The sequence below is a fragment of the Salvelinus fontinalis genome, chromosome 11, assembly GCF_029448725.1.
Source record: "Salvelinus fontinalis isolate EN_2023a chromosome 11, ASM2944872v1, whole genome shotgun sequence".
In the NCBI taxonomy this organism is placed as follows: Eukaryota; Metazoa; Chordata; class Actinopteri; order Salmoniformes; family Salmonidae; genus Salvelinus; species Salvelinus fontinalis.
This window is the reverse complement of record NC_074675.1, coordinates 46,980,891-46,997,816: the sequence shown is the minus strand read 5'-3', so window position 1 is coordinate 46,997,816 and position 16,926 is coordinate 46,980,891. Positions and strand designations below refer to the sequence as shown.

The following is a 16,926-nucleotide window of genomic DNA, read 5'->3' as shown; positions in this document are numbered from 1 at the left end:
GTCATGTATTTGGTCACGTTCGCATGGGTCAAACAACCGCCCTTTTGTTTCGCTTATATACAACGTGGCTATTAATAGATTTCATGATCAAATTCCTAGAGGGTGGATCATTGGTCCAGGAGAGGACAATAAAGTTAGATCCTCAATAATAAGGCTTGGACAGTCAATGCACATAGTTATTTGAGAACCTGTTGCATGCATTCTGCACCAAGACTGTCCACCACCAACCACCCTGTAAGATATCATGGATAAAGGACCCTCTAACACTGTACAATGTATACAATCATTTTGTATTGATTAAATATAATATTTGTGTTTTCTGCGGAATAGACACGTGGTACGAAAGGCATTTCACTGTACTTGTGCATGTATCCAGGCAGACAGAATATTCTACCCAAATAATAGGCTATATATCACCGTCGTCCCATCAGCTGATAGGCTGCATGGCTCACACCCCTCATGTACACTCCTCAATGCCATCATCCCTTCTCAGCTGTTCGAGGGAGAATTTTTTTTTTGTTGGGGGGGGGGGGGGGGGGGGGGGGTGTGTCTCGTTAATAGTGAATATCCCTGCATATTGTCATGGCCTGTGCTATCTGAAATCCTTGGGACGTCCGGGATCAAAGGCCATTGGATTTGAAATGGTTGAGGTAAGGGTTAAGGTTAGGATAAGGGTAGGGATTAGGTTACGGACGTCCTAAGAATACCGTATAGCACTAACCATTGTTGTCACGAAGAGGATCAACTGTCAATTGGGCTGGAGGTTCTGTAAGACCCGCCCTATGTGCTCGACATTTTGTATGTGCGTTTATAGATAACAGTGCAGGACTGGCATACCAACTCTGGTGTCCATACTTTGAAGAGACAGAGAGAGGAAGGACACACAGTGTGACACGCATCTCTCATCATCCTCGGTTGATATTTGCCTTTCGGATCTACAGTCGCACAATAGAAAATACGCATTTACCAAGATGCCCAAGCCACTGACAGACCAGGATAAGAGGAAGCAGATATCTGTGCGGGGGCTTGCAGGAGTGGAAAATGTTTCAGACCTTAAGACCAATTTTAATCGCCATCTCCACTTTACGCTGGTAAAGGACCGAAATGTGGCGACCAAAAGGGACTACTACTTCGCCTTGGCCAACACTGTCCGCGACCATCTGGTGGGCAGATGGATCAGGACGCAGCAGCACTACTATGAGAAAGACCCCAAAGTAAGCAAGCGACATGGTTGTCGCAGTGTCATAGTGATCCCATCCCCTCGCACGCTACTCGGCACGTACGCCTCTGTCAGACTCCGGAAAGTGGGAGGGATGGCTTCCCAGGGAAATATTACTGCGCAGTATGTGCAATGATGCTGAAGTCTAGACTAGGGATGCGCTTCAGACGCTATAGTTACAGAAACGTTATGTGTATAACATGTCTTTAAGTACCCTACCTATTTAATTTTCAATGTAATTAGGCGGTGAACATGAGCATGCCGAATTCTGTATTGAGCGTTCTAAAGCCCCTTACAAGTTACATAACCATGTTGTGCATCTCTGGATGAGAACACGATTCAGTAAACGTTTGTCTCTCTCTATTCTAACATAGATGCATTGATAGCTGAAATGGAAGTGTCAATATTGTCAAGCTAGTGCTTGACACTTGTAGAATGACACTAATGCAGCGCACTGTTTAATGGGGGCCAGTCAACTGGTTGTTAAATATGTATTGCGTAATAGGATAGCCTAGAAGTTGCTGTAACCCAAACCAATATGTTTACATAGTAGCCTAAATACTGTCATGACACATTATATGTGTTAAATTCTTTTGGAGATGGATTTTAGCTGTTCGAATTATTCCTATTCTCTATCTCATACATATCAGTGGCACAGAAACAATGATTTATCAATGAATTGAACCAGAACGCACCAGAGGCTCTCTCTGCCTGATCCAATAAAGCTGATAGAACATTGTGTACTACCCAATCAGCATCATACCAGTATAGCCACATTCATTATTATGGTTGGTATGGGAACAAAATGATATTTTTGTGTGCAGAAGAGCAGACATCATGTTGATTGTATGATATGGTAACTTATAACAGAAATGTAAATGAAAAGGTCTGCAGTGTCATTGGGCTTGTAACTCCTGGCCCTGAGCTACAGGCCTTGAATGACATTCATTTTATTAGTGTCCGGAGGTCAACTTTAATAAAGCCAAAGTCCCTGAGAACATATTTGCCCAATGCCTCCTCAGAAATATATTAGCATTTGTGTCCACTAATCCTTAGGTGATAACACCTAGTCATCGAGCTCGGGTTCAACTACATTTTTGGTATTTGTACATTTCACATATAAATATGGCTATGTAGGCTTCATAAGCAGAAGAACAATCCACGCTCCCTAAAGTCATCAAATTTACAACCCACAGTAATAAAATCTGTCCTGTTGTTTTGTGTGTTAATGCAACCCCATCTGCGCCAATCTCCCTAGTCGCTCGAACATTTAGGAACTGATCACCAATGCTGCTATATTTATATCCAGGGACTGGATGCCTTTGTCACTTTATCTTCGTCACACTTAATGGGACAGGGGTGCGCTCTGTTTTCCACGCCCTCATTTGCATTCCCCCGATTGTCGAAGAACAACATTTGAAATGTCAAAGGTCAATCAAAGGTTCAGGTGTCAACCCCTCCCAACTATACATTTAGGATCACGCCACCCTGCTCAACGCTGTTAAAATACTGTAGTGACCTTAGAAATAATCAAGCAGAAGAGTCATTTCATTTCATAGCTTCAGTGTGAGTAACATACCCCATACATGAATTGGAACGTGAACGATTATATGATGTACAATGTACATTTCCTCTGTATAATGTTGTAATGGGTGGAGACAGGCTGCAGAGAAATATTATACTGACATACAGTAAGTACAGTGTTGATTAATCCGTTAGGGTTTCAGGCCAGGAACATAATGCTGGCACTGTTTTCAACACTCTTTATATAGGTTGTTATGAGACCTTGGGGTGTACCGTGTACCGAGAAAATAAACCCAGACTCAACTGGCAGGGTCAAGTGAGTTTCAAGTGAGTCAAAACGCGCTCACAAAGAGCTGTTGCTTGACTGGTCGCCAAGAATAGCTCTCCTGTTGTTGGCAGCACCTGCTCTCTCCCCCTGGCCACAGCCGCTGCCTGAGGGTCATAGACAACGTGGCATTTTCGCAGGGCAACCACATGGGGGCACACTACTGTTGGATGGCTGAAGGTGTTTAATATTGACACTGTACTGTACTGCATTAACTCTCCTTGATGAACCTTCCCCTGCTGTTCCTCTCTAGCGTGTGTATTACCTGTCCCTTGAGTTCTACATGGGGCGCACCCTGCAGAATACAATGGTGAACCTGGCTCTGGAGAATGCATGCGACGAGGCTACCTATCAGGTGAGAGATGGATAGGCCTTAGGCCACTCCTGGACCCTGACAGTGGACCATCATAGTTACCTCAACCTAGAACATTGCGTCTGACATACACTGCAGAGGGTATGGAACTGCCACATTGAACATTTATGCAACTAAAAATAAGTGCTTTTTCTCACACTTCATTCAAGATTCAAGGATACTTTCTTATGTAAGAATTTCAGGTACATTGTCCTGCTCTGAGATTGAACACTGCCCCATTTCCATGTATTCAGAAGAAAAAGCTTTTCCTAATACATTAATGTAGCTCCATCCTCCCTCATTTTATTATGTATTATAGACTAATGAAGTACTATGAATCTTAACAATGTATCTTCATCTTCATCAGTTGGGCCTGGACATGGAGGAGCTGCAGGACATTGAGGAAGATGCCGGCCTGGGAAATGGTGGCCTTGGACGGCTCGCCGGTGAGTTCCTCCTCCTTGACTCTCTATTGGTCTAACTCGCAGCTTCCCCCCTAAAAATAGTGTTGCCAACGACAGTGATGCTCAGGACAACCCTGTCTCACCCCATCTCTCTCGCCCCTCCCCCTGTGCTCTCAGCCTGCTTCCTAGATTCCATGGCGTCTCTGGGACTGGCAGCTTACGGCTACGGCATCCGCTATGAGTTCGGCATCTTCAACCAGAAAATTGTGAATGGCTGGCAGGTAGTTTAACTGGCAAAGTTTACTATATGTATGTACATGTCTGTGTCTTTGATTACATGTTAGTCGGTGTAAATAGTCATTTTCGGTGCTTGTTGGAGTCATGTGCTTCAGATAGTCAAATTATTTTATGAATCATTTCTCACATTTGCAAACTAGTCATAGTAAACTCATGATGCTGTATAATCATGATAATCGACAGGTAGAGGAGGCTGACGATTGGCTGCGCTACGGCAACCCATGGGAGAAGGCCCGCCCTGAGTACATGCGACCCGTCCACTTCTACGGCAGAGTGGAGCACACCCCCGAGGGTTTGAAATGGGTCGACACACAGGTGAGAGACTACATAAAGACGATACAACATAGAAATAATAATCATTGTGGACGTAACTAAACATTACATGGCCCTTCTACATTAACAGGTAGTGTTGGCCCTTCCTTATGACACCCCGGTCCCTGGCTACAGGAACAATGTTGTCAACACCATGAGACTGTGGTCTGCCAAGGCCCCCTGTGATTTCAACCTGAAAGACTGTGAGTTACTTCTGGACTGTTTGGGCTTGTCTGTGTCTGTTTTATTGTTTAAACCTACTGATTAAATGATGTATTAATGAAAATCTTTACAACCTTTGTAATATTATTATCAGTAATCAAATTCAACCATCAGTTTGTTTATCCGTAATCTAATTCAACAATCGTGATGTTGATTGTCCTGATGGGAGCTGGAAAACAGTACTAGGCAGACATTTGAAATGCTAGATGTGACCACAGCATTTTTGTTTGTTCTACAGTCAACGTGGGTGGCTATATTCAAGCTGTGCTGGACAGAAACTTGGCTGAGAACATCTCCCGTGTTCTGTACCCCAATGACAACGTGAGTAGAACCCAGTGTTGATTTGAACCTTTACTACGCCAGACGAGTTCTACGAACAAATTCTTATCGACAATGACGATTCATTGTAACGAATCAATGAGTTTTCCTAATGCTGTCAAAACATTTCATCCATTTAAAGTATTATGTCTCCTGCTCAATATAGACACAGGTTCCTGTAAGAATGCATTTCAGCTGAGTCTTCAAAGCACTTCTCTGAGAACGTCATAATAATAATCAAGTGTGATGGACTGTGGTCCTGTGTTTGACCCCAGTTCTTCGAGGGCAAGGAGCTTCGTCTGAAGCAGGAGTACTTTGTGGTGGCGGCCACTCTGCAGGACATCGTCCGTCGCTTCAAGTCCTCCAAGTTCGGCTCCACTGAGGTTGTGCGCGTTGACCTGTCCACCCTACCTGACAAGGTAAGATGGATACGATAGATAGTCTAGGACGCTATGTGTATGTCCTAACTAAATTATATGTATCAAAGTACCATATAGTCTCCAAATGGCTTTGTTCACTGAGCACACTCCGGTATGATGTGCTTCTACATCTGCATTGCTTGCTGTTAGGGGTTTTAGGCTGGGTTTCTGTATAAGCACTTTGTGACATCGGCTGATGTGAAAAGGGCTTTATAAATACATTTGAATGTGAGACTATGTGTTCACATGCAACAGTTTCCTCCCCTAACGGTGTCAACTGTATTGTCTGATGCCCTCTCCCCTGCCTGCATTGTAGGTGGCCATCCAGCTGAACGACACCCACCCTGCCATGGCCATCCCTGAGCTGATGAGGATCTTGTTGGACACAGAGCACCAGACATGGGAGAAGGTATAGTGCTGGTCCCCCTGCTAAAGCAATGATACATACAAGTGTAAAGAATACTTACCACAAATGGGGAAATGCTCCTAAATGGATTCACCAAACATTAACCAAGACAATTTCCTTCTACATGTATCATTGTATTTCCCTCATCTCTCAGGCCTGGGACATCTGTACACGTACCTGTGCCTACACCAACCACACCGTCCTGCCTGAGGCTCTGGAGCGCTGGCCCACCGACCTGCTCCAGAACCTTCTGCCCAGACATCTGGAGATCATCTACGAGATCAACCGCCGTCACCTGGAGGTAGAGCCAAACACTCCTGTAACACACTGTATTACAGCCGTACGAGTGTACGTATACAGGGCACTCCTGTAACACACAGTATTACAGCCGTACGAGTGTACGTATACAGGGCACTCCTGTAACATACAGTATTACAGCCGTACGAGTGTACGTATACAGGGCACTCCTGTAACACACAGTATTACAGCCGTACGAGTGTACGTATACAGGGCACTCCTGTAACATACAGTATTACAGCCGTACGAGTGTACGTATACAGGGCACTCCTGTAACACACAGTATTACAGCCGTACGAGTGTACGTATACAGGGCACTCCTGTAACATACAGTATTACAGCCGTACGAGTGTACGTATACAGGGCACTCCTGTAACACACAGTATTACAGCCGTACGAGTGTACGTATACAGGGCACTCCTGTAACATACAGTATTACAGCCGTACGAGTGTACGTATACAGGGCACTCCTGTAACACACTGTATTACAGCCGTACGAGTGTACGTATACAGGGCACTCCTGTAACATACAGTATTACAGCCGTACGAGTGTACGTATACAGGGCACTCCTGTAACACACAGTATTACAGCCGTACGAGTGTACGTATACAGGGCACTCCTGTAACACACAGTATTACAGCCGTACGAGTGTACGTATACAGGGCTCGCCTGTAACACACAGTATTACAGCCGTACGAGTGTACGTATACAGGGCACTCCTGTAACACACAGTATTACAGCCGTACGAGTGTACGTATACAGGGCACTCCTGTAACATACAGTATTACAGCCGTACGAGTGTACGTATACAGGGCACTCCTGTAACACACAGTATTACAGCCGTACGAGTGTACGTATACAGGGCACTCCTGTAACACACAGTATTACAGCCGTACGAGTGTACGTATACAGGGCACTCCTGTAACACACAGTATTACAGCCGTACGAGTGTACGTATACAGGGCTCGCCTGTAACACACAGTATTACAGCCGTACGAGTGTACGTATACAGGGCACTCCTGTAACACACAGTATTACAGCCGTACGAGTGTACGTATACAGGGCACTCCTGTAACATACAGTATTACAGCCGTACGAGTGTACGTATACAGGGCACTCCTGTAACACACAGTATTACAGCCGTACGAGTGTACGTATACAGGGCACTCCTGTAACACACAGTATTACAGCCGTACGAGTGTACGTATACAGGGCACTCCTGTAACACACAGTATTACAGCCGTACGAGTGTACGTATACAGGGCACTCCTGTAACACACTGTATTACAGCCGTACGAGTGTACGTATACAGGGCACTCCTGTAACACACAGTATTACAGCCGTACGAGTGTACGTATACAGGGCACTCCTGTAACACACAGTATTACAGCCGTACGAGTGTACGTATACAGGGCACTCCTGTAACACACAGTATTACAGCCGTACGAGTGTACGTATACAGGGCACTCCTGTAACACACAGTATTACAGCCGTACGAGTGTACGTATACAGGGCACTCCTGTAACACACTGTATTACAGCCGTACGAGTGTACGTATACAGGGCATTCAGAAAGTATTCAGACCCCTTCACTTTTTCCACATTTTGTTATGTTACATCCTTATTCTAAAATGGATTAAATACTCCCCCCCCCTCATCAAATCTACACACAATACCCCATAATGACAAAGCAAAAACAGGTTTTTAGAAGTGTTGGCAAATGTATTAAAAATTAAAATGGAAATGTCACATTTACATAAGTGTTCAGACCCTTTACTCAGTACTTTGTTGAAGCACCTTTGGCAGCGATTACAGCCTCGACTCTTCTTGGGTATGAAGCTGCAAGCTTGGCACACCTGTATTTGGGGAGTTTCTCCCATTCTTCTCTGCAGATCCTCTCAAGCTCTGTCAGGTTGGATGGGGAGCGTTGCTGCACAGCTATTTTCAGGTCTCTCCAGAGATGTTCAATCGCGTTCAAGTCCGGGCTCTGGCTGGGCCACTCAAAGACATTCAGAGACATGTCCCGAAGCCACTCTTGCGTTGTCTTGGCTGTGTGCTGAGGATCGTTGTCCTGTTGGAAGGTGAACCTTCGCCCCAGTATTAGGTCCTGAGTGCACTGGAGCAGGTTTTCATCAAGGAGCTCAGTTCATTTTTTTTCAGTTCATCTTTCCCTCAAACCTGACTAGTCTCCCAGTCCCTGCCACTGAAAAACATCCCCTCAGCATGGTGCTGCCACCACCATGCTTCACCATAGGGATGGTGCAAGGTTTCCTCCAGACGTGACGCTTGGCATTCAGGCCAACGAGTTCAATCTTGCTTTCATCAGACCAGAGACTTGTTTCTCGTGGTCTGAGAGTCCTTTAGGTGCCTTTTGGCTAACTCCAAGCGGGTTGTCATGTGCCTTTTATTGAGGAGTGGCTTTCATCTGGTCCCTCTACCATAAATGCCTGATTGGTGGAGTGCTGCAGAGATGGTTGTCCTTCTGGGAGGTTCTCCCATCTCCACAGAGGTATTCTGGAACTCTGTCAGAGTGACCATCGGGTTCTTGGTCACCTCCCTGACCAATGCCCTTTGCTCAGTTTGACCGGGCGGCCAGCTCTAGGAAGTCTTGGTGGTTTCAAACTTCTTCCATTTAAGAACGATGGAGGCAACTGTTTTCTTGGGGACCTTCAATGCTGCAGAAATGTTTTGGTACTCTTCCCCAGATCTCTGCCTCGACACAATCCTGTCTCGGAGCTCTACAGACAATTCCTTCAACCTCATGGCTTGGTTTTTGCTCTGACATGCACTGTCAACTGTGGGGCCTTATATAGACAGGTGTGTGCCTTCCCAAATCATGTCCAATCAATTGAATTTACCACAGGTAGACTCCAATCAATTTATAGAGACATCTCAAGGATGATCACTGGAAACAGGATGCACCTGAGCTTTTGCAAAACTTTATTGAAAAACGGTTTTAGCTTTGTCATTATGGGGTTTTGTGTGTAGATTGATTTGGGGAGAAAAAACAATTTAATCGATTTTAGAATAAGGCTGTAACGTAACAAAATGTTGAAAAAGTGAAGGGGTATGAATACTTTCACTGTATATATATACTGTAAACATATATTCACGTGCCTGAGAGGATTAGGAGTTAGCTACTGTAAAAAGCAACAACATATTCCTCAATATTTGCTTCTTCAATGTGATGCAAACAAATGGGTGTGAAGGTAATTGTTTCCAATCCTCTTTCTCCTCCTTCCCTCAGCGCATCGCTAAGCTCTACCCCGGGGACCAGGATCGTCTGCGCCGCATGTCCCTAGTGGAGGAGGGCGACCAGAAGAAAATCAACATGGCCCACCTGTGCATCGTGGGCTCCCACGCCGTCAACGGAGTGGCCCGCATCCACTCGGACATCCTCAAAGCAACTCTGTACGAAGAAACGTTGTTTTTCTTATTTATTTATTTTAATTTTACCCCCTTTTCTCCCCAATTTTCGTGGTATCCAATTGCTAGTAATTACTATCTTGTCTCATCGCTACAACTCCCATACGGGCTCGGGAGAGACGAAGGTCGAAAGCCATGCGTCCTCCGAAACACAACCCAACCAAGCCGCACTGCTTCTTAACACAGCGCGCCTCCAACCCGGAAGCCAGCCGCACCAATGTGTCGGAGGAAACACCGTGCACCTGGCTCCCTTGGTTAGCGCGCACTGCGCCCGGCCCACCACAGGAGTCGCTGGTGCGCGATGACCAAACCCTCCCTAACCCGGACGATGCTAGGCCAACGATGCGTCGCCCCACGAACCTCCCGGTCGCGGCCGGCTGCGACAGAGCCTGGGCGCGAACACAGAGTCTCTGGTGGCACAGCTAGCGCTGCGATGCAGTGCCCTAGACCGCTGCGATGCAGTGCCCTAGACCACTGCGCCACCCGGGAGGCCCGAAGAAACATTGTTGTAGTTTGTTTTATTTCTAGCTACTTATGACGCTATCCCTAGCCAATATGGTAACCTGTTTTCCCACTGGCCCCATATGTTAAATGGTATTTGATCTATCAATCATTCATTGAGCCCACTAGGTTCAAGGACTTCTACGAGGTGGACCCCCACAAGTTCCAGAACAAGACCAACGGGATCACGCCCCGACGCTGGCTGGTCATGTGCAACCCTGGGCTGGCTGAAGTCATTGCAGAGGTGTGTGGTGGAGTGTAGCTAAAATCATAACCAAAGTGGAGTGACAGTTGGTGCTAGTGTCTCAGCGGTGTCTGAGAAATGATGATTCTAAAAATGGTTATTTCTGTATGTTTGAATGTTCAGAGGATCGGTGAGGATTACATCCGCGATCTGGACCAACTGAAGAAGTTGCTGACGTTTGTGGATGACGACTCTTTGATTCATGACATCGCCAAGGTCAAACAGGTCAGAACATAACAATCTCTTGAAATATGTTGTCATTGTAATTCGATTCACCATCTCAGTCTGAGCCCAGGTCCGTACTATACCTCCTAACACTTTACTGTGTCTTTCTGTAGGAGAACAAGCTGAAGTTTTCTGCCTATCTGGAAGAGCACTACAAGGTGAAGATCAACCCCAACTCCATGTTCGACGTTCAAGTCAAGAGGATCCACGAGTACAAGAGGCAGCTCCTCAACTGCCTGCACATCATCACTCTCTACAACCGTGAGTGGTCCTCTGTTCTTTTACAGCTTTACTGAGAGACATTATTCTGTCAACCAAGTTAACCTGTCGTCTTTTTCAATCAGGCATCAAGAAGGAGCCCAACAAGAATTGGACACCCAGGACTATCATGATTGGAGGAAAGGTGAGCCACAATAGACGTTTGATCAAGTCATTAGGATACAGGTTGTACTGCAAAACTCATTGAATATATTTTGTTAGTATTAGTAGTAATTTTCCAGTACATGTGTGCACATTATACATCTTAGTAGTAAGCAGAATCAATGCACTCTATATATGTGTCTAGGTCATTAGGCTAAGGGAAGCCATTACCTAGTCCCGTGAGGTTCATTAGACGTGCATTATGAGCATAGGTTTGTATTACTCAAGCACCATTAGACATGCACCTGCATCAGGAGTGTGCGTGTCTGTTTATTTTTGTATCGTTGTTATGGTTACGCCACCAATGGAATCTATGCCCTAATGTTTATTTTTGTATCATTGCTATGGTTACGCCACCAATGGAATCTATGCCCTAATGTCTGTGCCAATAAGAAAATGGAAACCAAGCTAAAATGAGTGCAAGGCAAAAATATATTGGTGGCTAAATGCCAAAGGGGAGGGAAGTCGAATCATTAACATAAAGAGGAGTTACTATGTGCGTGACGTAAGGATGAAAACGGTATAAAAGGTATGTGCCGAGGCTGGAAAGTCAGTTGGCCCATGGGCCAGCTCGGCTTGTTACTTTGTAATAAAGTCTATTTGAATTCACAAATAGAGAAATATGATTGAGCGAATATTTCCACGACATTAGCCTGTCCCACATCAGTTTGAGCTGTTTTACCAACTGCTATGGAGACAACAACCAAAGTTGGCAAGACAGCACAAACAGATCTGTGCCTTCTGTATAAGATTTTGGCATCCATGTGATTTCATATTCTACATTTTTTCCCAGGCTGCCCCTGGGTATCACACGGCAAAGCTGATCATTAGGCTGATCACTGCCATCGGAGAGATTGTCAACCACGACACTGTGGTGGGAGACCGCCTCAAAGTCATCTTCCTGGAGAACTACAAGGTCACTCTGGCCGAGAAAAGTAAATAATTCACATACTTGCTGCTTTCTTGGTTTTGTTTATGTTCCCATTGGAGTGTAGTTAAGGGGCTTCCCACTTCTTCCACATACATTTTCTCTCTGCCTTGTCTCATCTCTCTGTTTCGGGTTTCTCTCCTTCTCTCTCTCTCTGTCTCTGTCTCTCTCTCGGCAGTCATCCCTGCGTCCGACCTGTCTGAGCAGATCTCCACAGCTGGCACTGAGGCATCTGGCACTGGCAACATGAAGTTCATGCTGAACGGAGCACTCACCATCGGCACCATGGACGGAGCCAACGTAGAGATGGCCGAGGAGGCCGGAGAAGAGAACCTCTTCATCTTCGGCATGAGGGTGGACGACGTGGACGCCATGGACAAGAGTGGGTAAGACAGTGGGGAGGTGAATGGATGGACGAAGGGTTCTGATCTGAGATGGTGGAGAAGAAGACATGAGGATTGGCATTGGATGATAGCTAAGGAGAGAACATTTCGGAAGACATGGAAGGATGCTTACTGGGTAAACTTTGGTGAAGAAGCCAAGATGATTTGCATGGTAAAGGATAGAACCGATAGAGACAGCTTTTTGGATGACTTGGAAGGAAGGATGATAACTGGCATGCATCCCATAATGGATTTAAAAGAAATCTTCTTTACAAGTGTATCCTCTTCTTTATAAATGTATCCATCTTCTCAGATATGATGCCATGGACTACTACAACCGCATTCCTGAGCTGAAGCAGGCCATGGACCAGATCGCTGGTGGATTCTTTAGCCCCGACCAGCACGACCTCTTCAAGGACATTGTCAACATGCTGCTTCACCATGATAGGTGGGGTGGAAAACGCTGAGTCACAACACCCAAATACGGACACTGTCACGATCGTGTGGGAGTGAGACGGACCAAAACGCAGCATGTGGAAAATAAGCCATCTTCTTTTATTATAGAAGAAGGCAAAACGAAACAAAACACTTACAAACTATCAAAACAACAAACGACCGTGAAGCTATAAACGTAGTGCACATACACACGCTACAAACGTTCACCATAGACAATTCCCCACCACAAACTAAAGCCTATGGCTACCCTAAATATGGCTCCCAATCAGAGACAACAGAAACCAGCTGTCTCTAATTGGGAACCCATTCAGGCAACCATAGACTTTCCTAGACAACTACACACAACATAGACACAGCTAGACAACTATACTAAACATAAACCCAACTACTCTAAATAAACCCCCTAAACCTTACAATCACCCTGGACACTACAAAACCCACATGAATACCCATGTCACACCCTGACCTAACTAAAAATAATAAAGAAAACAAAGAATACTAAGGCCAGGGCGTGACAGACACACTGTACTCTACCGTTATACACGCAGCCGCACAATGTCTAACCGCGCGTGATGTTTGTGTTACAGATTCAAGGTGTTCGCTGACTACGAAGCTTACATCAAATGCCAAGAGAAAGTCAGTGCTCTCTACAAGGTGAGTGTTTCATAGACTGAAAATCTTTTTAATATCAATTGTTTTCTTTCTTTTTTTCCTTCTTTTTTTGTTTGTATTTTACCCCCCAATTTCGATCTTGTCTCATCGCTGCAATTCCCCAACTGTCTCAGGAGAGACGAAAGTTGAGTTATGCGTCCTCAGAAACACGACCTGCCAAACTGTGCTTCTTAACACCCGCCCGCTTAACCCGGAAGCCAGCCGCACCAATGTGTTGGAGGAAACGCTGTTCAACTGACTACCGAGGTCAGCCTGCAGGTGCCCGGCCCGCCACAAGGAGTCGCTAGAGCGCGATGAGCCAAGTAAAGCCTCACCGGCCAAACCCTCCCTTAACCCGGACAACGCTGGGCCAGTTGTGCGCCGCCCTTTGGGACTCCCGATCACGGCCAGCTGTGATACAGCCCGGGATTGAACTTGGGTCTGTAGTGACGCCTCTAGCATTGCGATGCAGTGCCTTAGACCGCTGCACCGCTCGGGAGGCCCTGTTTTCTTTCTTTTTTGTAAAGTGTATCGAGACTTGTTAAATGCTCTATAAATAAATTGTGACTTGACTATTCCCCTGGCAGTTATAAGAATTTTTACAGATACATAACATAACAGTATTCCTTCCTTCTGCAATGGTTTTAATTTCCCCTCTCTTCCCATCCATCCCAACAGAACCCTAAAGAATGGACCAAGATGGTGATCCACAACATCGCTGGTTGTGGTAAATTCTCTAGCGACCGCACTATCTCCCAGTACGCCCGGGAGATCTGGGGCATGGAGCCCAGCCTGGAAAGGATCCCTGCCCCAGACGAGCCTCGCCAATAAACCCCAGCCTTAAAACCAACCTCTGGTTTTTCCACAGCCCCAGCTTCTGGTTTTTCCACAGCCCCAGCTTCTGGTTTTGCCTCTGGCTATTCCACAAGAAAACCATTTCAACCTGAGAAATGGTTTAGAAACCTGAAAGCTCCCTGTAACTAGTACATTTTCATTGTGTCATTTCATTGTGGTCAGTATTAGTTGATGATTGACTATAAATGTAGCAATCCCTGTCCGGCTACGTGATGGCCAATAACCTGATACCACTTTCAACCTCGACATTCAGCATTACATTTCTCAATGGGCTAATTCAAAATCAGCATTCACCTTCTCAATTGGTTAATTCAAATCAGCATTCACCTTCTCAATGGGCTAATTCAAAATCAGCATTCACCTTCTCAATGGGCTAATTCAAATTCAGCATTCACCTTCTCAATGGGCTAATTCAAATTCAGCATTCACTTTCTCAATGGGCTAATTCAAGTCAGCATTCACCTTCTCAATGGGCTAATTCAAATCAGCATTCACCTTCTCAATAGGCTAATTCAAATCAGCATTCACCTTCTCAATGGGCTAATTCAAATCAACATTCACCTTCTCAATGGGCTAATTCAAATCAGCATTCACCTTCTCACATGCACCAGCAATGCATAGTCAACTGGCTTGTGCAACATTAATATCACCAATAACACTGTTCACCATCATTTAAGCTAACATGATCAGAGAATACACCCTTTAACAGTCAGTGGGGTCAACAAGTAGCTGGACACCTCACCACTGTCTAATGGTACCAAAACCATGTCTTCCAAGACTGAGACATGATGGGACATAGAGACTTATCAAAATAAAGTATTCAAAATAAGCACGTTCTTCTCACATAGACACTGTGATTTTACACTACTGATTCGGCCTGCCAAGGACCACCTCTTTATTCATATCTGCACCGAATAACCACTCAAGTTGAAGGGACTAGGTTAACATGCGTGATCCTTGATGTTATAAAACTGTTTGCTCAATGTATGTCTGTCTGTATGTCGAATGTAGTAATTTTTGCGTGTTAATAATGCTTGTGTTTTGGGTAGCCCACACACAATCCTTATTGCTAAAATACTTTCTGCTATAGGCTGCGTTTTGTTTATAATGATCCGATCAGTATATCCTCAAAACGTTGTTCCAGTGTTGGAAAATGATCCTTCATATAGTGCAACAAACTAAGCCTTCTCTCCTCCACCTTTTCTGCCTAATACCTCTCTGAGTGACTATAATGCTGCCTTAACTAAGCTGTGTGTGTAGTTGTTCAGCCTAAAGTGACCCCACATTGACTTCTCACTGTTAAGCTGCAAGTCTTTTTTGATGTTCAGATAAATAAGCATATCTGGTACAATAGTATTTCTCACTGTTTGGAAGTCTTGGACTTAATTTAATGTTAACGCTACTGAATCACTAGTAATTGAGTGTGTAGGGTTGATAAAGATTGCACAACGTCCAGTAGTTTTCTTCCATTAGAGAGACTCTGAAAAGCACTTAAAGCTTCAAACTCTGCATTCTCTTGTCAATGTGAAACAACAGTCAATAAAGGAGACAAAGTTACAACACTTGTGTGATATTTTGTTACTTTCCAAAATGGCTACATTCACTCATCGCTTGTATGTCTAGATGGTTTTCTGTCTACCAATCAAAACGGAGCAAATTTCCACGCGAAAAGTTTTAAAGATCGTATGACGTAGCTTCCGCAGGTCAGGACTATAAAGTCTCAAACAATGCCAACGCAAATAACACGCAACACTCACAAACAAGCTAGCCTTATAAACGGATCCTGTTAATGCGGTTGAATCATGTCTGGCCTTCTGCGCGGAATGCTGAAAGTACGGTCAACTGTGGCTTCGAGGACACGTGCAATCAACCAACGAGCAAACTTATCCAGTAAACCCCCTAAAGACAACATCGGCGCTGCAGTGAGTAGGCCATATATATATTTATAAACAGTTTTGTTATTTTTCTGTTCTGTGAGTAGGCCATCGTTGAAGCTAGCCATCTAGTTCAGATAGTAGTTGGCTAGCTGATTTCAATTATTCACCGAAATTTCAAAATATACTTATCCAAATTATGTTGACTTTTTTAAAAATAATCAATTTCTTGCATGCCTTATTATTGGCAATAATATGACTTGCCAACCTGTGTTCTTGGGTGACGTGTATGAGTATGACAGCCTTGCCTCTCTGTTCACAGGAAACTGCTTTCGTCATGAGTATTTTTGCGGTGGCCATACTTGGGCCATCTGGTTGGATCCTCGCCAATGTTCAGGACTATCAGAAGCGCTGAACTGTTTCTCTACCACGGTTCTTGGATCAGAAGTCAACTGTTGCATTCCTTTTTCTGGCCTATGATGCTTGAACTGAAGTCACGAAATTACCATTTTGACATTTTATCTCAATAAAAGCACGTAATCCAATTCCAGTGGCTGATCATTGTTTCAACATTTTTAGTTTAGTGTACATTATACGCGGTGAAACGATTTGACCCTTTATCTATATCAAACCGAGGTGTGTGAAAATCGTATATAACCAACTATGAAGCCAACAATCGGCCATAATTGCACGCCGATGCAGTCCTCCATAGGCATACATTTAATTCCACAGTATTTCAATTACATTTAAAATGTCAAGGACAACGTGGGGACTAACAACTTTCTGTAGTTATACTTGAATAAATTATTTGTATATATTAAATGTAGCGATTCATATCTTACAAAATATTTTTACAATGGCGTGGAGT

The 16,926-nt window shown here is 44.6% G+C and overlaps 1 protein-coding gene across 1 annotated transcript; it reads left to right on the top strand.

The window, feature by feature from the left end:
* The first annotated feature begins 570 nt into the window (after window positions 1-570).
* On the top strand, window positions 571-15,744 carry LOC129865844 (glycogen phosphorylase, muscle form). The gene is made up of 20 exons (XM_055938884.1): window positions 571-1,214; window positions 3,322-3,423; window positions 3,788-3,866; window positions 4,002-4,105; window positions 4,305-4,436; window positions 4,525-4,636; window positions 4,894-4,976; window positions 5,249-5,392; window positions 5,709-5,801; window positions 5,953-6,099; window positions 9,343-9,506; window positions 10,152-10,266; window positions 10,390-10,491; window positions 10,605-10,752; window positions 10,836-10,894; window positions 11,705-11,846; window positions 12,018-12,225; window positions 12,536-12,670; window positions 13,266-13,332; window positions 14,008-15,744. Exons 1-20 carry the CDS (start codon window positions 972-974, stop codon window positions 14,158-14,160), a joined length of 2,532 nt encoding a protein of 843 aa, XP_055794859.1. The 5' UTR covers window positions 571-971; the 3' UTR covers window positions 14,161-15,744.
* Window positions 15,745-16,926: the final 1,182 nt, after the last annotated feature.